This window comes from Pholcus phalangioides, unplaced genomic scaffold (genome assembly GCF_987345545.1).
Source record: "Pholcus phalangioides strain wild (caught in Gottingen) unplaced genomic scaffold, Ppha-v1.0 ptg000004l_1, whole genome shotgun sequence".
Classification (NCBI taxonomy): Eukaryota; Metazoa; Arthropoda; class Arachnida; order Araneae; family Pholcidae; genus Pholcus; species Pholcus phalangioides.
The window spans coordinates 42608612-42630064 of NW_028301597.1; the positions used below are offsets into that span (position 1 = coordinate 42608612).

The 21453-nt window shown below is 36.9% G+C and overlaps 1 protein-coding gene across 1 annotated transcript; it reads right to left on the reverse strand.

The window, feature by feature from the left end:
- Positions 1–10473: 10473 nt before the first annotated feature.
- On the reverse strand, positions 10474–20767 carry LOC149087614 (F-box/LRR-repeat protein 6-like). The gene is made up of 2 exons (XM_089231847.1): positions 20439–20767; positions 10474–12831 (listed from the first exon to the last, which is right to left on the reverse strand). Exon 2 carries the CDS (start codon positions 12789–12791, stop codon positions 11640–11642), a length of 1152 nt encoding a protein of 383 aa, XP_089087973.1. The 5' UTR covers positions 12792–12831; positions 20439–20767; the 3' UTR covers positions 10474–11639.
- Positions 20768–21453: the final 686 nt, after the last annotated feature.

Below are 21453 nucleotides of genomic sequence, written 5' to 3' on the forward strand. Positions count from 1 at the left end.
TTCCGTCGGATTTCGGCGTTATAACCGAGTCTGGCTGTATTGCTTTCACTTTTAGAATATTGTTCTAGAGCTCTTTTAGTTATTTTCTAATATTTACCGGTGATTATGTATGATCCCCACCTCATATTAGTTCACTACGACGCAGTTCGTTTTGTAGAGGCCATATAATTATGTCCTACTACTGATGCTGGAAAACAAATTAATGAAATAAAGTGAATATAAAGATAAGTTTAATTTTCTCCATCAGCAAAACTGGTAAAAGAAAGCCATAGCCTCATATTGTTTAAAGTTATATGCGTGAGTTCAAAAATCGTATGAAATTATCTCGTTTTAAACATCCAATTCTTGGACATAAAACCTCTTGGGTGACAAATAACATTTTCGAAAACTGAAACTCACGGAACCACAGCTTCAAGAAATGATATAAAAAATGGCATTCTTTTTGAGCAATGTTAGAGGAGTATTTTAGAAGGATAATTTTCACACAGTTTTCATTACATTTAATTGGTAATTTTCAATCAAAACCTACAATATTTAATTAGTAATATCTGACATAATTTTCATTCAAAACATACAGTATTTATTTAACAATTTTCGACATGATTTTCTTCCTTACATATTTATAATTAAAGGGTTCCAATCTACTAATCTAAAAAAACAGATAACACGCAAATGTAAGGAAAAACGTGAGAAAAATATTCATTTCTCACAAATATTGATATCATAATTAAAATGATACATTATGAGCTATACCTCTCAAATAGTCTTAAATGTCACATCCCTGATGATACTTATCAACTAAATTCTTTAATCTCTGCGCAGAGTCCCGGTATTTCTTTCTCCTAATCAATGTGATGGTTTTGTCCAATTACAATTTGCTCCATCCGAACTTCATTCAAACTCTGTTCTCTTTTTATGGCACCGATGAACTTCCATATATCTGGGTGGTGAGCAGATAATTGCTGTTTTAACGCTCTATGCCATCCTTCTATAGAATTGTTGGTATTAGGGAAATCGTTACGCGTTCCTTGAAAGCAGTTCCAAATGTCGATGTCAAAGCGCGGCTGACGAGGACCACCACGACGAAGAGGACGCCCGATTCAAGTGTCTTCAAATCTACACTTCATCATAAATACATTTTCGGAACAATCGGATTTTTTAATCATTTGTGACACTACTAGGTTAAAAACTAACTAACCAACCAATTCACTCACTCCCTCACTCACTTACTGACCATTCACTCACTCCCTCACTCACTTACTGACCATTCACTCACTCCCTCACTCACTTACTGACCATTCACTCACTCCCTCACTCACTTACTGACCATTCACTCACTCCCTCACTCACTTACTGACCATTCACTCACTCCCTCACTCACTTACTGACCATTCACTCACTCCCTCACTCACTTACTGACCATTCACTCACTCCCTCACTCACTTACTGACCATTCACTCACTCCCTCACTCACTTACTGACCATTCACTCACTCCCTCACTCACTTACTGACCATTCACTCACTCCCTCACTCACTCCCTCAATCACTGACTCTGTCACTCGCTCAATCACTGACTCGGTCACTCCCTCAATCACTGACTCGGTCAATTGCTCAATCACTTACTCACTCGGTCACTCACTCTGTCACTCACTCACTCGGTCACTCAGTCACCCAATCGCTCACTCCCTCGCTAACTGACTCGCATTGAACTGTTGTCGGTGAATTGCTAGTCGGTGAATTTTCCTAGTGGTGAATTGCATGGCGGTGAATTCTTGGTCTGTGAATTTTCCGGCGGTGAATTGTTGTCGGTGAATTGCTGGCGGTGAATTTTCCGCACACGGGCTACATCACCATATGGCAATATCGGCTCATTGTCCACACGGACTGGATACCTCTGGCAATTTATTCATAAAAAAGCATACATTACAAAATATACATTACAATCATAACAACTATAAAATCATAACTATAAAATCATAACTATAAAATCATAACTATAAAATCATAACTATAAAATCATAACTATAAAATCATAACTATAAAATCATAACTATAAAATCATAACTATAAAATCATAACTATAAAATCATAACTATAAAATCATAACTATAAAATCATAACTATAAAATCATAACAACTATAAAATCATAACTATAAAATCATAACAACTATAAAATCATAACTATAAAATCATAACTATAAAATCATAACTATAAAATCATAACTATAAAATCATAACTATAAAATCATAACAACTATAAAATCATAACAACTATAAAATCATAACAACTATAAAATCATAATCTAAGTGTAAAATAATCATCTAAGTGTAAAATAATCATCTAAGTGTAAAATAATCATCTAAGTGTAAAATCATAATCTAAGTGTAAAATCATAATCTAAGTATAAAATCAATTGCGAGATCACAAATCTACGTATACAATCGGAAATCAAACATATAATCCTATATATTCCATATTAAATCTTAATTCGAATATAAAGTCCTAAATCACATATTGAAATCAATAATAAAAATCAGATAAAATTCATGATCGATTTCATCCTCAATTTAAATCGTTCGATTTCCATGACATTATACTGTTCTTGTGCTATCAGTCAGTCTTCTTTGTAGTTGATCAGTTTCTTTTTTCTTTGTGAGCGGCGAGGTGGTGCAGTTTGTACTTGTGCTATAGGCTGATAAGGCGTCCGTGGGATCACTTTGTCTGCATTGTCTTCAATCCATCTAATTATTTTCTTGACTTTATTTATTCTACTTTTGTTTTAAAAATCTCTCTGATCCAGAGTGTGGCATTTTCAGCAGCGGGCACAGCCATGTGCTTTAGATGTGCAGTTAATGTACATGTTGTCAAGTCCTAAATCAGTAGATTCTTTGCAGATGACTGCGTAATTTATCGCGTCATCAATCAAGAGTCCGACAAGAACTTCTCAACGAGAACTCCAACTCTGACGTGTTCGTTTTGGCAGATGCCTATCAACATTTCAAAAACAGTTCTCATAACATTTACCCGTAAATTATTTCCTCTTGAATACTCTTAACTCGATCAACAATTTTAACAAATGTTTAAATTGTTGATCAAGTTTAAACAAATTAAATACCTCGGTGCCATAATCTCAGCTGACCTACGTTTGAGCCAACATGTTGATTACGTCTTCTTGTAATGTCTCAAGAAACTTCTTTTCTTCTTCCGCCGCAACCTTTCACTCGGGATATCAGAATACTCTGTTACCAAACTTATATATCTCTCCCCTACGCCACTTTCTTTCTTTCAAACCGAGCACAACTCAGGTCTATCACCATCTATGGGTGATTTACTACCTAGTGAGTTGTGCCAGAACTGTAAGTGTGTGTACCTAACAGTCTGAGTGCGTATGTAGTGTTGTGTTTGATTTCTAGTGAAGTGAGTGATGTGTTATGATTCAATTACATTTGTACCGTTTGTAAGTCTGTTGCTCTCTGTGGCGAGACTTTTTAAAAGGGAGATCGGCTCGCATTCGTGCCTTGAAGTTGGGAACCACAGAAAACAAACTTCAGCCGACCACCACCACTGTGGTGACGGTCGGGTTCGAACCCGGGACCTCGTGACGCTAGCAATGCTGTTATCTATATTTCAGAAGTGAAGTGTAATGATTGAATATTTGTATCGTTTGTATGCGAGTCCGTCACTATGACCAGTCGACCACCACAGCGGCTTTACTACGCCCTAAAATCTCGGACCCCTTCACTTCCAGTAATACAGACAAATTTGAATCAATCCAAAATAAAACCACCTGTTTCCTCCATGACTGTTGATTACCTTTTGTTTCCGTGTCCGAACTTGGAAACGAGCTTAATCTCCTCCCTCTTCTCTCCTGTTATATAATATTATCGATGGTCATCTCATCTTTGATACTTCTGGTATTCCAGCCAAACCATCTCCAAAAGACTCGACCATCCCAGTGAAATACAACCTATTTTTGCTTCTATTGACGGCTTTAAACACTGCTTCTGTGTATAGACAAATCCGCACGGAGCATTTCCTACGCATTACGAATTTGGTGACATTTAAGCACACTAAAACTTCTCTTAAAATTTCTTCTTTTTTTTTTCTTTCTCTCTACCCCTACTTTATTTTATTCCCTTCCTTAAGTAGTTGCATAGGGGTCTATATTCACATTATATTGTTAAAGTTCAAGTACTTTTTTTATCACTAGAATGTTGAATACTTTTGGAATATTTCACTCCAAACTATTTTTTACCGGTAAATGTTACGGGAAAAGTGGTAAATCAGTGATTATGATCGTCTCGGTAAATTTAATGAGTTTTAATGTGTTCATCACTTTCACAGGTGATTATTCATAACTCCTAATTGAAGTCTGTAAATTTGATAAATATGAAAGAAAATTATCACCTCTGTTCTCTTCATTTAATCAGTTTATTAGTTTGCGATACGTCCACAACATGCATTTTGAAACAAAAATTAAATTAAAATAAATGTTAAAAGATTTTCTTCACACACATAATTATGTTCAAATAAAACCAAGATTACAATCGATTGTTTTGATGAAGAATTGATTTCGTGTAGCACACTCTGTCTAGAGGAAAAACAATGTAATATATCTTACTGCGCCTGCTGTGTAAGCCTCAGAAGGTTTTCCCTAGTAGGGTAAGATATGAAGTGAAAATTACATTTTAGCATATATAATGATGTATTCACTTCTGAAAGGATGTTTTCTTCCTTGAAGACAAAAATGTAACTCCAGAATGACAATGTCAAAGTGTATTTGTTTAAAACTATCAAAAATTAGTTGCAAAAGAGTGAATCACCATTCGCACACTTGAATTGCACATGTCATCCACTCAATGCCGTCTTACGGCATGCGCCCACCGGGCAGTGCCCGTGGGCCCTAAGAGAAAAGAAGCCTCCAAAAAGTTAGATCTGGTTGAGATTTTCAAGAATTTTCCTGGTAGAGCCTCAGAAAAATCATTTGGCCCGGGGCCCCATGATGCTCTTAAGATGGCCCTGCATCCACTTCGTAAATTCAATCGAGATCAAATCCATAGGTGCCAATTCACAGACTAAAAAAATCTGTAGTTTATCCTGTGCTGATGCATTCCCATCAAAGAAAACATGTCAAACAAATAAAAGGGGAAAGCCGGGGATTTTTTAAAATTGCAACGGGTGACAATATAAAAATCCCGTTTTTCCGGGACGCATTTTTCCGTGTCCTGATTTTTTTTAGCAATAATTACCCACTTTGCTTACTTTAACCATCATATTTGGTGACAATTATCGATTTTTCTTACTTGAAATCTTGATTCCCCATATTTTTCTTGAGAGAACGGGGTCAGCCTGAAATTGCAAGTATTGGGAGAATATTTTGTTTAGGGATTTTTTCCATTCAAACAGAGCTCAATTTGAGGACTTTTAGGGATTTTGCTTTGAAGTTACGAAAAGAAGAATTAGATTTCCGACTAGAAGATTTCAATAAGGCTGAAAAATCGGAAGGCTTCCGGATGAATCGGAAGCATCGGCACCTATGCAAATGAAAACCGACAAAATACAATCGAGAGAGTTCGAACTTATTACATAAGCATCATTTCTGGATTCGCCAAGGGTGGTGGTGAAACATTGCAAATCTAACCAAAAAATAAAGTTGAGATAACATTGCGGGTTGATATTAAGTTTCAAATCGCGCGACATTCTTTTCAGGGCGTCACAAACGAAACAAAAAGAACCGACATCATAACAATAAAATTTCATAAATTTTATCACTTTACCATAATTTCAATCACGAATATACATAAAATACGATTCCAGTGTCACAATTTCATGTGAATGCAGCCCCCCATAACTTCAAGGCATTTATGGTAGAGAAGAAAAGACGGAAAGGTAGGAAGAAAAAACAGAAATATATGAAAGTCAAGAACGGCCTATGTTTTACAGAAGTGTCACCAAATTCCCCTCATGCGGAAATGTACCGTGCGGATTTGTCACCACACTCCCCTTTCCTTAAACCACTGGTGAATGGAACAAACTCCCCCAGCTCTATTGTCGAATCCCCCACTATCACTAGTGTTTTGTACAATATCAAGCGATACCGATGTCACATTCAATCGCATTCTCTTGTATAGGCCTACAAAGCCAACAATATTGTATAAATAAATTATGAGAGAAATTCTTTGGCCTTGTTTGGAATTTTTTTTTAATGTTCTGTGTATATTTTCAAGTCACCTTGGTCTATTTTTATATTCATTCAAAATAAATCAGGAAGTTGTTTGATGTACTAACGTCATCCCCTTTCTGGAACCATTTTTCATAATTCCATTTTTTTGCTTTACAAATGATTACACATCCTGATAGGAGGGTAAATCTATTCAGCCAATCACAGTGCTCTTAGGCTTACGATTGGTTTCCATAACAGTGAAATCGTGTGATTTTTTTAAAAACCTTTCCGGATCTTCTATGAATATATTTTCGAAAATCGCAACCTGTGTGTCGGGATTCCATTATTATTCTGTTGAAAGTTTATAGTATAGATCGGGATAATAATTGAATTTATTTTATTTAAGTTATTGTTGTCTCGTGCATTTGAAAATAGTGGGCCAAGAATTTTAATATATACCTGTAGAGCAGTGATTCCCAGTCGGGGGATGCCTGGACCCACGGCCCAATTGTAGAATTATAAAGAAAAATGCTATGTTGGAGGAAGTAAATATTACAAAAGAATTACTTAAAAAGAAAATTTTTACTTGAATTAACGCACAAAAGCATCGCTGCAATGTTGGTAGGCTGCAGCAGTAATATTGTTATGATTTGGAAAATTATACTTAAGCGACAACTCTTGATAGGAGTATGAAACGTGGTTTCGCTTCTTTTGCAGACCATTAAATTGAATTGCTATCGCATCACATTTTTATATTTACTAGAACTGAATGAAATATCCTTTATTGCTCAAGAACATTCTCGCTGATAGATGGCTGTATTTTCTGTTGCTAAGAATGGGGGGTCCGTGGGGGGGGGGGGAATACCAGTATTTCTGAGGAGTGCACGACTGAAAATGGGGGTCCATGGCAGACACCAAGATTTTCGGGGGGAATTGGAGAACCACTGCTGTAGAGTCAAAATGGTTCATTCAAAAATTTCATTCTGAACATGATATGATGGTCATGGAATTTTTTTCAAGAGCTTGCCTAGGCTTTTGAATGTTTCAGCTCATGTGGATATCATCTTCAAAATATTTTCTTGAAATTAACGATAAGTTAGCTTGTTGTGTATCATTCTGAAATTTAATACTCAAACTATACTCATCTGGCCACTACTAACGCGAGATTTCCGAATATATTCGAAATTTGGATTATTTTTTCCCCTTTTGTATCCACTTCATCTTTAAAATTTCATACATACCCCATTTGAATACAAGTTGGAATAAAATTTATCAGTGAAGAAAAAGAGAAGCTTTATTTCAACAAAGAGAATTATATTTGAATACTTCTCTTTGAGGCAGTATAAATTTTTCAAAATACTGAATTCTTTTTGTTCATTTTTATATAGTAGTTTGCATAAAATGTTGAAAGGGAAAATAATGTTATTATCAGTTGATCTGAGTTTTGTTCATTGTCGCAAGGAAAGTAGAGTAAAAGTTTTTCCTCGAAGCAATAGTCGTGTTTGCAGTCTAATTTTCATAAGTGATTATTTTGTAGATGTTAAAGTGCGTTCTAGAAGTACGTAATGTTTTTGTATATGCAATTTTATAGTATGATGGTTCTTTAGTAACCTTGAATATTTGTATGAGCTCATTATGGCATTTGTTTCCAATATATGTGTCGTGCATAGTAATGTTTATGTGTATCAACAATTATATAAAAAGGGAAATTCATATTATGTAAATAGCGTACATTATATAAATATACGTGGGTAATTCAAATGTGATCGCTGCCACCCAGCACTGTGAACGGGGGCTGTGTTTGATTGTTCCCGCCGCACTTTTATAGTAATTTTGTAACTTTGAATATTTGTATGAGCTCATGGTGATATTTGTACCCAATTCTACCTTCATAGTAATGTTTATGTGCATTCCCAATAGTATAAAAAAGGGAAATTTTTGTAAAGTAAATAATGTATGCATGTAATTCAAATGTGAATGCCCAGCACTGTCAACGGAGGCTCTGTTTGATTGTTCCCGTCGCAGTGCGGGCTCTGTGTGTATTCTGTGTGTGTGTATATATTGCATATTCTGTAAAAGGAAAGGCAAACAAAACTGCTCAGCACTGTGGACGGAGGCTTTGTTTCTTCGTTTCCCGTCACGGTCGAGGCGCTGTATATATGTAATTTGTATACATTGTGTATTTTGACCAAATCTCTCCCATTGCAACACATGCCAGCTTCTTTTTCTTCTTTCTTGCCCACAAGTCTTTTCCACACTTCTTTCGAAATCCCAGGCTTTTTTTTTTTGAAACCGAGCACAACTCAGGTCTATCGCCATAGGCAATTTACTACCTAGTGAGTTGTGCCGGAAGTGTAAGTGTGTGTACCTAATAGTCTGAGTGCGTATCTAGTGTTGTGTATGATTTTTCAGTGCTGCCATCTATATCTCAGAAGTGAAGTGAGTGATGTGTAGTGACTGAATATTTGTACTGTTTGTAGGACTGTTGCTCTCTGTGGCGAGACTTTTTAACGGGGAGATCGGCTCGCATTTGCGATCTCCCCGTTAAAAAGTTCACCGTTAAAATCACAGGCTGTGGTCTCCGACCTTATGTGCCACTTGGCGCACGTGCAATTTTTCTCCCTAGTCATTGGATTCAGACACCCATTTTTGTCAAATGGCTTATATGTTGCATTGAGTTGATGGCTGTCTTCATGGAGAGAACGACGCGAGTAATTCGAAACTTGCGAGCACGGGGCAAGGGGGGAGTAACCACTATAAATCTTTGCTAACTTTTCCGACACAACTCTGCCTCTTTTGAGGTAACGGAAGTAAAGTGCTTTGCATCAGTCCGGGGCTGTGAGTGGTTCTATCTATCTATATAGTAGTATGTAAAATTTTGTTCGTTGTTTGCAACTTTTAGTCGGTGTAAAATGGCGAGGATGATGCCCCTCTCCGCTATACATATGAAGGTTGCTAACAGCTACCTGATGCGAAATTATATTTAGGAAAGAAAGAAAATTCAATATTCAAAATTCAATTCTGTTGTAGTGCGTTCTTATCTGTATAGATGGCGCACCCTCCTCACGCTCCTGGTGATTGTAAAAAAAAGAAAAAATGTTAGTTGGAATTGTACCACCGATTTGTATACATGTGTCATCCTTCTCGTTATGTTTCTTTCTTATATTAAATCGTTAAGTTTTCATTACGTTTTATGTCGTCACTACAAGCATCGGATCACTGGTGACCTATAGGACGCATCTGATTTTGGACATTGAAGTTAATTTCTCTCTACAAGCATCGGATCACTGTCTATACGGGAACCGAACCCGGTGAACGTCCTAGACTGCAAAGGCAACGGATGCCTCACTCTTTCTTTGGAGCTCGTGTGCACTGAACGGAACCATACATGGACTGTCGGACATAACTCAGGCCGAAGCTCACAATTGCTGACGCTGCCACCAGATGGCGACTTATCCGAGGATGATGTCAGTCTACGTTATGCATATGAAGGAACTGGCTGGCCAATGCCCGAAATTCGTACAGAGGCGAGGGGGGGGGGGTCAGTATTTAACGAAATTGGCCAGTCAGGCTTTGGCCGAGGGCAATTGGTCAAGGATTTTGTTCCCCCCACCCAGTTCGGGATTTGGACAACCAGTTCGCGAAGTGGCTGGAAACCCCTGCCAAAGTCCGATAACAAAAGACATGATTCGGGGCCATCGACAAGTTAGCATATTTTGCGTCCACGTTAGAAACCACATTACTACATGTCTTCGTGAATATACATGGTTTTTTCCCAAAAATCCATACAAACATTGAAAAGTAGCTCGTAAATATTTCGTTAATTATTTGTAAAAGTTAAGTCATTTGAAGCTTTTTATGATGATGGGTTGATAAAAACTTTTTTTTTTCATTGTTTAATTTTTTTACGGTTCCCTATAACTGCACTCGTGATCAAATTTTCACTCGAAATTGTGGGTACTAACATAGGGTTTACAAAAGAAAAATAGAAAAAAAAGTATACTTCTGTGAAAAAATTAGTCTTTCAATGTCTGTCCTTGAAAGCATTCTTAAATTCTTCAGAGAACACCATTGAGTCGTGGTCTTCAGCATGTGATTTAACTGACCTAAAGTATTGAAATGACTTTGTGAAAAACAAACCAAACTTGGTTAATCGTGGACCTCCTGTACTTTTTGACCACGTCTATGGAATCGATACCCGCCTCAATGAAAATGCGTGAATATTTTATTCATACTGCAACATTTAATCGAAATTTTAACTCATTATTCATTTTCGCACAAATGATTTCATATCCATTATGCTTTTTATGAATTTTATTCACTATTCACAATCAAATATACACACAAAAAAAAAATGGTGAACTTTGTGCCATAGGATCATAAACTGTTCACTTTTGAAATACATAAAAGTAAGCTATTATTTACAATGAACATAAATGTGTGCGACTACAAGAGGAAAAACAAACTGAATTGGAAAATAAATGCGTTTCTCTCTCGGGGATCAAATTATAGAAAGTTACATACGCATTTATAAACTCTTGCTGTACAAGATAAAAGTGCTCACTCTGTACAATATATGGTTCTTAATTAAAATATTTTGATTCCAAATTATTTGATTTGAGACACAAACGAATATTTATATCAAATAAGTTAATAATTTAACAATTTAAATTATCATGATACTTGCGTTTATGTAAATTTTAACAATCTGCAGTTTTGCAATTATTCGCATAATTTTACAGCATGTTTAAAGCTTCAAATTTATGGCAGTGTTTCCCCCATAGTAGACAATATTGCCCCGGGATGCGACGGAAGGGCCGGGGGAGATAAGACTCTATAGATTCTATGAGATAGTCATACAGATTTGCTTATATATTATTCAATGCTTCAAATAGACATCATGAAATTAACAGCAAAAGAACAAATAATAATAGACAACGCAAAACAGCGGCACAATCGTAAAAATGGCACGGTCAGAAATTTAAGAATTTTAGTTTTCAGTTAACAAGTATTTTCAGTTTCCTTAAGTGAAAAATCCTCTATAATCATACACATTTATTCTGAAAGGATCGCAGATCATTATTGATACCAAATAAGGAAATTATTGAACAATTTAAATGATTACGATACTCGCGTCTGCGTAAACGTGGTCAGAGGCAACAGAAAGTTTTGCAATTATTCACATAGTTTTAAACCATAATATTCAGTGCATTAGTTTTATAGATTCTATGACATATCCACATAGATTTTCTTTCATATTACTTAATGTGTCCAGCAGAAATACGAAAAAATATATAATAATAGTGAAAGAAACATAAAATAGCGGTAATCACAAAAATGGTACGGTCAGTAATTCAAGACCTTAACATGGCACAAGAAAAATCGCAATAATCAATTGACAACAACGATCAATTTTGGAATCGCTTCAATGAGGTTTCTTTATGCTATACATTATTTTTCTGAAATATTCCCTCTAGAGATCATCTGGCGTGATACGATGCGAAAATTTGAACCGCTCAAAACTTTCGATATCAGTAAGTCGTAGAGTCCTACACCATCTCATAAATTTTAACAACAATTGCTTGTTCACAATACAACATCTAAAATCTAATGATGCGAGCTTCGGGTTAGGATTTTCGTTCATATAAGCGTTTAATACAGCAGTCAGGTCACGCCCCACCCCATTTAGACGAAGCGTTTTCAGCGTGCGTCTCCACTTTCTCACAGCCATTTCCTCAAAGTTCGAAAGAGGTTTCTCATTGTCGGGGCTCGTGATCCCGAGAATTTCCACTTTTTCCGATTTGATATCCGACAGGTTGCTTAATGTCACATTCCGGCACTCGTTTATGTCCAGAATTCGAAGATCCTTCGAGTTCTTCAAGATTTTACGTACGCTTAGTCCATCGAAATCAGTATTGAAAGCAGTGAATACTACCATGTTATTGAATCCGTCGAAATTTCTGATATCTGATAAAGTAATGTAGTGGCAACTCATTTCCAATCTTCGTAGCTTTGGACATCCCACTGCGATTTCATCGAGAGGAAATGGAAATTGAGAAGTGGGACAGAAATTATTGAAAATCAGTTCTTCCAGTAAAGGGCAATGTTTAGCGATCGTCGAGACTATATACTTGTCCGTGAAGCAGAAAATCTCCCCAAGATTCAGGCTCTTCAAATTGTGTCCCCGGATTTTGAACAATGGTCCAAGAACGCCTCCCAGCATATTCTCATCAGGATTCAAGCACAAACTAGCAATGTTCGGGCAGTTTTCCACCAGAACTTCCATTACATCCTCCGTCAGACGAGAAAAGAAAACCTTCAGCTCTCTCAGGTTGGGGCAGTAACGAATGATCTCACTTACTTCACTTACATTCTTGTAATTGTTCAGTATCATGTCTGGAACAGATGACAAAAGCCCTCTTTCTCCCAACCTTTTAAACTCACTCCGAGTCCACATATTGAGAGAGTTGACATTTTTCCACAGAGAAGGTGTTGAATGGAGACTATGCCATTTTCTACAGACTTGCGGAATGTTCCTCAGAAAAGTTCGATGGCCTTCTGATGCGATGTAGTGAGAGAAAATTCGAACCACGATTTCTGGTGGAAAATTGTCGATAGGACTCATGGTCTTGCTGATCTTACGAGGACTTTCAATTGAGAGGGACCTAGTGACAAAATAATAAAACCGAAAATATACTATAAACCAATAATATATATATATATGACAAAATACACCAACAAAAAAAATCGTCTGGCCAGAAATCGTTAACTTAGAATCGCAAACTTAGAAAATCACATTTATTGTACCATTGTGTAGAGAAGATTCTCACAAAAAAAAAAAAAATTCTTGCAAATGACAAAAAAAAAAAAATCACTATGTTAGAATTTACTAATGACGGAATTAATATTTTCACAAAAAGAAATTGGCTCTGCGAAAAACTAATCGAAAAACAAATATGCCAAAACCAAGTTTATGCTTGGATTTCTGTTGTCTTCGATGTCCGATTCTCATGAACGTTGGTGTCGATGAAGTCAATCAATGAAGGTGGTTCTGATTAAAGTTTTTTTTTTTTGATGGTGGGATCACATTAACCACATTTTGTTACACTATAGCAAAATTCGGCAAGACATTTGCACGATCATCAGGAGGTCCCGCAAGCAGGGTCGTCTTAAGAGTATCATGGGCCCCCGGGCCAATTGATTTTTCTAAGGCCCTGCCAAACAACTTCTCGAAAATTTCAACCAGATCTGATTTTTGTGAGGTTCCTCTTCGCTTGAGGCCCCCGGGCCGTGCCCGGGTGGGCCCATGCCTTAAGACGGCTTTGCCCGCAAGGGGACAGAGATAGAACTTCTCTTCGTTAGAACTACATGTTTATACTGTGGTGACGCTAGGTACGCAATTTTTCTCGACCTTTTCACACCTTTGCGATGACGAGCTCGCCAAGTGTACATGAGTGAGCTTTACCGCTGGTGTACGTGACTGTCCCTTTGTGCTGTAGCGGTCACTGTAACCGGTGCTTTCTGGTTCTTACCGTGCCTGTACAAAGGCCCTGGCGTTGAATCAACGACGATAGTGCACCCTCACTTGGTAGAAGGTTGGCAAACCCTATTTTCTGCGGCGACGTACAGTCTCATCCGATTGTTGAAAATTTTGGAGCGATGTATTCAGTAGAATGACGTTCTGCCGGCAAAAGGTACCGCGCGCGCGTTCTTTGCAACGACAACACACAAATTCTTGGGGGAGGTGTATGAGTCGATTTTGCGATCGGGGTCGAGTACGAAAACAATTTAAAAAAAAATTCAAATTCATGCCTGTGATAGCATGACATCAAAATCTTGGTTTCCCACCAGAGACGGAAATTAAACATTTTTACGATAAAAAAATCACCGTTGATCTGCATATAATAATAATATGAAAAATAAAATAAAAGTTTTCGGTGTTTCATAATCTGATGCTTTACTCTATGGATAAAATTCGATGCTCGCCAGCTATTCATTTTGGATGAAAACCTATTATTTTGAATGCAATAATGGGTTCATTCAAAATACATAATTTTATTCAATATATTCGCGAATTTTCCGCTATCCTAATTTTTTTAGCAATAATTAGCGACTTTGCTTGTTTTTGCATCATATTTGGCGACAATTACCGATGTGTCGTACTTCAAATCTTGAGAAATTCCACATATTTTTCCTGAGAAAACGTGGTCAGCCTATAATCCAAAGGATTGGAAGAGTATTTTTTTAGGGATTTTCCATTCGAAAAAACACAATTTGAGGACTTTCAGTGATTTTCCCATGAAGATAAGAAAAATCGGAAAAATCTTATAACCAGAAGATTTTTTAATAAAGCTGAGAAAAATCGGAAGGCTTCCGGTTAAATCTGAAGCATTGGCATCTATGGTGTAATACATACAGGGTGTCCTGTAAGTGCTAGCACGTTCTTTATCCCATCAGCCGTCCGTCGTAGAGGTATGATGATTCCAATTTAAAAAATCATCAACAGACGTTCAAAAATGATCCTGTACCCGTTTTGAGAGTGAAAATACAGTGTGCAACAAAATAAAAAAATCTAAATTTGACGGTCCCCCTGTGCTCTTTCAATTACAAAGTTTTTACTCTGTATCTCCTGAGACCAACAGTATATATTCAATGCTTCCAAGTGCAATATTCAGAGATATTCGAATCCGAAAAATGGAGAAAATTTTTGAAAGAACATCGTTAAATGTGGGCAAAAATATTTTTCCGCATTTGACCCTGTTCTTTCCCCACTTTCCTCCAATTTTCAAATTCAAATATCTCTGTGAATATTGCCCCTATAAACAGGGCAACAACTTTCTAATTGAAAGTTAGAGCACAGGGGGACTGTTTAAAAATCTAGATTTTTTTTTATTTTTGTTACACACTGTATTTTTCACTCTCAAAACTGGAACAGGGTAATTTTTGAAAGCCTTTTGATAATTTTTTAAATTGGAATCATACCTCTAAGACGGCCGGTTGAAGAGATAAAGGCCGTGCTAGCACTTACAGGGTACCCTGCATAATGACATCAGAAATTACAGGAAACAAACCCCAGGTCACCCTAGTATACTCTTTTGAAGGTATTATCGCAGCATTGAAATTTAAGCAGTGGCGTAGCCAGGTTTTGGTCAGCGGGGGCACGAAATTGTGAAAGGCAAATTCCATTTTGTGTGCGCACTTATACGAATGCAAACACCAAAAACAACTGGGAAGTTACCCTAAAAGGTAGTTTCAAAAAAATTCAGATGAAAATATAAAAAATGATGGGAGAATGAAATAGAAACAGAAAGGAAAAAATATTTTTTCTCTCCCTAAAATTATCCCAAGTTATGAAAGTACAGAGAAATCTTCATGCTTCCATTTAAATGCTTTCATCATGTTACACTGTTATCGTAAGCACATATCACTTATGCACTACTACTACTACTCAATCGTGCATGTACTTCCAAGACATTATGGAATTTCTAACAAATTAATGCATGCCGGAAAGTTTTCTTATATTATGCGTGACCATAACATATATGATGTCATAGTTATGCATGGTTTCAGTTCGAGAAGTTTTGCCATCTGTCTTCCATATTAGAAGTAAAACTGGCCGATGCCTGAAGTTTCGTGTTATGAAAATACCACGGTGAAAGCCTGCCTGCTCTCTGCGGAAAGGCTTTCCAAACGAAAGATCGGTTAGCATTCATAACTAGAAATTTAAAAAAATAGAAAGACTCTCTTCAGTCAACCGCCACTGTGCCACTAGTGGGGTTCAAATCGGGATGAATTCATCATGATGCCCACACGATCGCAGTGGTTATCACATACTACTAGATTGCAGACGCACAAACAGGGTGGCCTGAATCCAAAAAGGTTTAGGAACCACTGCTTCAAACGGATTAGTGTGCGCCAGAAATTGCCTATGTGTCCGTAATCTATCTAAGTATCTCTGAGGCGTGCTTGTAATGCCATTACTCATTTTCCGAATCGAAGTGAAAGTGGCAGGTGTATGAATCGATTGAAATATTTCTTATGTTTTATATCCACCGGCATTGTTTGGAGATACTATGTAAAGGGGAGTTCTGCTAGAAGTTGAAGAACTTAAAAAGGCATTGTGCATAGTATATGTGTATTTATTTCTAGTGAAATAAATTCATGCGATGTGTTTTATAACAAATCAAAGAAGAATGTAAATGTCGAGTGATGAATGGTACAGACTAGGGTTCTCAAACTTTTTCCATCCGCGGTGCCCCGTTACTTTAATCAATGGTGTAGAACAATACAATTGTTTCGTCACGAGTCTCTCCCGCACCTCGTGGTCGCCTTACTATGTGTTCGGCCTGACTGAGAGGAAACCGTACCCACATATTAGACTCATTTTTGGTGCGATCTCGCAACGTGGATTTTGGACATTCCTTCAATGATGGGCTTTGCTGACAGTTATGAGTGCATACTATCACTTTTGTATGGTGCATCTCTTTCCCTGTTATAACTGTGTATTCGTACCAAATTTCATTGGTAGGAATCAATGTCCACGCGCGCGGCTGCCCAGAGCAGTTTACAAGAATCTCTTTGAAAAATCTTCGGGATGCTCCGCGGTGCCAATAACTAATAAGTTCTTGGATTTTTTTTCTCGTAATTTGACCAGAGGGCCTTCGGGTAAGTGCTAATTGAAAAACACTAGATAATCTTTTAAGAGTAGACTCAACGTTTTGTGGACACTTTTTGTTCTTCTGAAGTAGTATATTATGTATCTTGAGTTATACTTTTAAACTTTCCTCGTAATGCATGGACAGTTCCAGGCCCGGTTCAGGTGCCTCAAGTGCAAAAGGTACTTCATGAAGATGAGATTCAGTTTAAATTTTCGAGAGTGAACTGTTAGGCATTTCTGAACAGGTAAGAAAAGTCCCTTTGATGCTCGTAAGAACCACGGAGCATCATTTATTCTGGGCAGTCACGAATAAATTATGACGGAGTCGGGGGGCCACGGGTGCCAAAAGTTTGAGAAATACTGTATTAATTGGAGGGGAGTTAACAAACTCCCCTCCGTACACGGAGGGGGAGTACACTCCCTTACGTGTCATGAGTTAACAAACACACCGGCCCCATAACTTTTTCCAGGGAATAATTTCTCCGATTAGGCACACTGCTGTATATGCATAATGATGAAACAAACAGTGATTCGTAGAAAAGAGAAACTACACCATGAAAAAGACAATGTTTCTGAAAAAGTCACATTTTAACATGAAACTATGCACTCACCGTATAATATAGTACAATGTATTGTCGTACAAATATAGAAGACTATAATTTCCTCTCCCATTCTCTACACATCAGAGCGCTATTGACCCAAGATTATAGGTTTTTTTTTATTTACCCACCTTTAGGAAAAACTCTTCCAGAACCTCTTTTGTGCCCCAAAATCTTGGGTTTTCATAGCTCAAAAGAGCTCATAGCTGTTTTCCACTTTTCCCTAGTCTTTGACACTACCCTATACACAAGCTAGTAGCTCTTGTCAAGGCACCTTTCAGATAGCTAGATTCATAGCGCCTAGAAATGCCACGTTAAGTCCCCCATACATAAAATGGTATTTCTAAGAGCTCAAGCTCTTCCTTGGACGCGCAAAGAAAAGGCAATACTTCTTAGAGCTTGAATCCTAGCCATTACTTCATAGGTTCAGTGGTCTGTCCACAATAGGTTCCCGTGCCTAATTTATTCAAAAGGCGAAATTGGATGCGATGGAGATCGCATTCCAATACAAAAAACTAGGTATTGCCATTTGATATTTTCGAAATTTTCTCACTGTAACCGTAACTGTTAGAGTGACACTGTTGTTTTCCATATCATTCTTGAGCGCATACATCAAAATACCTTATGCCAAAATTTCATTCAGTTTCTGTGAATGGTATGATAGTTAGGGGCCTATATGTCGGGATAGTTTTTTTATAATCACCCTGTATATATATATATATACATATATACACACGCACACACACACACACAGTATAATAAAAACGTCCACTTTCTTTTTTTTCCTTCTCTTAAGGATTAGTACGAATCCAATTCTAATCACACTGTGAAACTGCAAGAGGCGCAAATGTAAATTTTTTTTTACTCATCATTTTAGTCAGGGAAGGTAGAAAATGAAAAAGTAAATATTTTTCAAGTATTTTTTTTTTAAAGATCAAAAGTCATTTAGAAAAATAGGCGCCAATGTAGGCAAAATTTCTATTGGGGGAGCAATCGCCCCCCTCTGCCCCCCCTCCGGCTTCGCCACTGAATGTAAGGTGTCTATCGACTTTTGTACTTTAGTTGAGACAACTTTTGAGTTGGACATGATTAATATCTATTCGATGATTAAGTTGAGTTAATACGTTTAACATGGTGTAAACAAATGTTCCCAAAGTGGGGAATGTTGCCCTACTGGTGGGTTATGGAATAGTCAAGGGGAGGAGGGTGCGATAGAAGCTACGAGTATAATATTGGATCCTATGCGATCGCTTGAGTCGGAGGGTGATGAGAGAAAAAAAGTTCTGAAGGAGGGGGCGATGTGTGGAACAAAAAGAATTTGGGGAATTATGGTGTAAAATATACTCTCTAATAGAAATATTATTAAAAATACTATTTAACACTTTCGGGTGTAAGCCCGAGCTTGACTCGGGATGCCGTTTTTGTTCAAGGGAACTAAGCCCGACACGGTCTTAACTTTTAACTCTCGTAGCTATGAAATGGAAGAAAATATGTATGTTCCCACAGAATGTTTTTAAACATAATCTATAAGTCTTCTAGTCCCAAAAAACAAATGTAGATGGCTGCCACCAATGAATGTAGCTTTATGAAACGATGTAGAAGTAAGTATAGTTGAAAACACTTGTCTTCCTAGGTAAGGGTTTTTTTTTGTGTTTCGCGGGTATTTGTTGTGTTTCGTGATGTCTCCTAAACGATTTTTTAGACTTATCAGATGCCGATGATTTGACTGAACTTAACCACCCTCCCTCAAGCCGAGATTGTAGTGTTATTTTGCAGGAAAAAACGTAAACCCCGCCAGAGAAGATAAATAAATTAAAACCCCCCCTTGAGAAAATTCTGCGTAGCCCTATGTATTAAAATATATATTATTATAATAAATGTGTGTTTTTTGTAGTGTACCACACTAAATCAAATTTTACAAGTTTTTTTTTTTTGTAATAAAAACTATTTTTAGGTATTTGCACAACATTTGGGTAAGCTTTCATTCAGAATTGTTTACAAATTTTTGATAACTAACTATATGTTGAATATTTTTTTCCGATACCTCATTTTTTTCAATATTTGGCTATCAACCAGTACAGCTCCAGTTTTCGAAGTAATCGTTAGCGTTTTGCACTTGGACATTCTCCAAATTAAGTCGTACATGATAACTCCACTACAACGAGCGTTCGAATCTAGCCAATTATGCGTTCAAAGATGTTTTGAAGGTTGGATTCTTGGGAACAAAACAAAAAAAAAAGACTTAGCCTTTCCTTCTTAAAAGTTTTTTCTTCATCAAAATAGGATTTAACTTTGCAGGAGGTGTAGGAGGTACCAAGGATTTAACAGAGAAAATCAAAAAAAAGTGAAGGGAAGATGATCAATTTTTACAATATTCAAAAACACTCAAACAGATCTTCTTCCAAGTGAAAAAGTTCATTGTAGAATGGTAAATTTTCAGATAAGAAAATTATAACAAAGAAATACGTGGCCATGCGTATTTCAAAGCCAGCTGAAAATTCGTTGTAAGCGTAATTTTCGGAAATTGGTGTTCGTTATAAGAAATAAAAATAGCATAGAGATGCAATACAAAATTTGCAGGACATAGGAAAACTTCATTATATATGAAAATTCGTAATATACATGTTCGTTATAAGCGCGTCCGACTGCATTTCTATTAGAGCATAGTTTCACCATGTTAAAGGTATTAACTTCCCTTAATCATAACGATTAATGAATCCATTAAAAATTACGAATGGCCAACAAATGACCTTCACGAATTTTTTTGGTGATAATTTTTTTTGTTAGCGATGCTGAGGTGGACCGTGTTCTGCATTTTAATCTTCATACTTAAAATATTTTGAAAAACCCCAACCCCGATTGTAACGACATCTCCGTTATAACGACAATTTTTCAAGTGATCTTCGACGATGTTGTAACCGAGTTTGACTGCATCTTAAATAGTGAGCTTCCATTGATATTGATGGCATAAAATTTTCAATAAAAAATTACCACTAGAAATAATTGAAGACCTTACCTCTTCTATTCTTTCTGAAACTGATTGAATACCAATGACTGGACCACAAGTCTTATATGGGGTTACCACGCGTTAATAAACGATGCCTCGTACAAAAGAATATCGAACTTGAACAGTGTATGTATAACGTGTCACTTGAAATATCCAAGCAAATACTAAGTCTTTCTCCCTGAAGTTGTAGAGACGAGACTGATTATAACAATAACTACCAACGTGACCCTGGAACTTGACTTCTGAAAGGCCAAAAGAACAGATTCAGATCAAGTAAAATTATTCATCGCACGTGACCTATTCACACAAGCTAAATGGGTTGTCTCAGAGCTGCAAATCCCAGACACAGAACCTGAAAACATACGAAAGATAACCAGTCCACCATCATTTGACAATAGAGTTATCTGAATACGGCTCCGTGGGGGGTGGGGTCGGAAGGGGCGAGTTGATAACAAAGTCTATTGACATTGACGAATATAGGAAATCGCGAAAAAGAACCTATTTGAAGGAAAGAAAAATATATTGATTCTATCTACGGGAGGCCGCCCTGTGTTAGATAAGAATAAGACCAGTGTTCCCCGAAGTAGGCGATGGAATGATTCGTATGCGGGGAGGGGGGGGGGAAGGGGGGTAGAGAAGATCACTGGCTATGTGAAGAGCTCAAGTTGAGGAAAGAAAAGAATGTGAAGTAGGAGGTCGTAAAACAAACAAACAAAGTTTGAGAAACTATGGATAATGTTACCAAACTTAATCACAAATCTCACAATTGAGGTTTCTCCCATCCATTAACTGAGCAGTGTTTATTCTATCAGGACTTTTGTCAATGACGTGGCGTGATTCACGCCATTTTTTGATACATAATTTGTTTATATTTTTTCCCCCGTGAGGTTTAATATCATTTTTTATATTCACTTATTCACAACGTTTTATTGAAACACAAAAATAACTGAAAATTGGATAAATATGAAAAATATTTTAATTGAGATTAAATTCAACCTATTTCTTCCTGGTCGACTAGAAATAA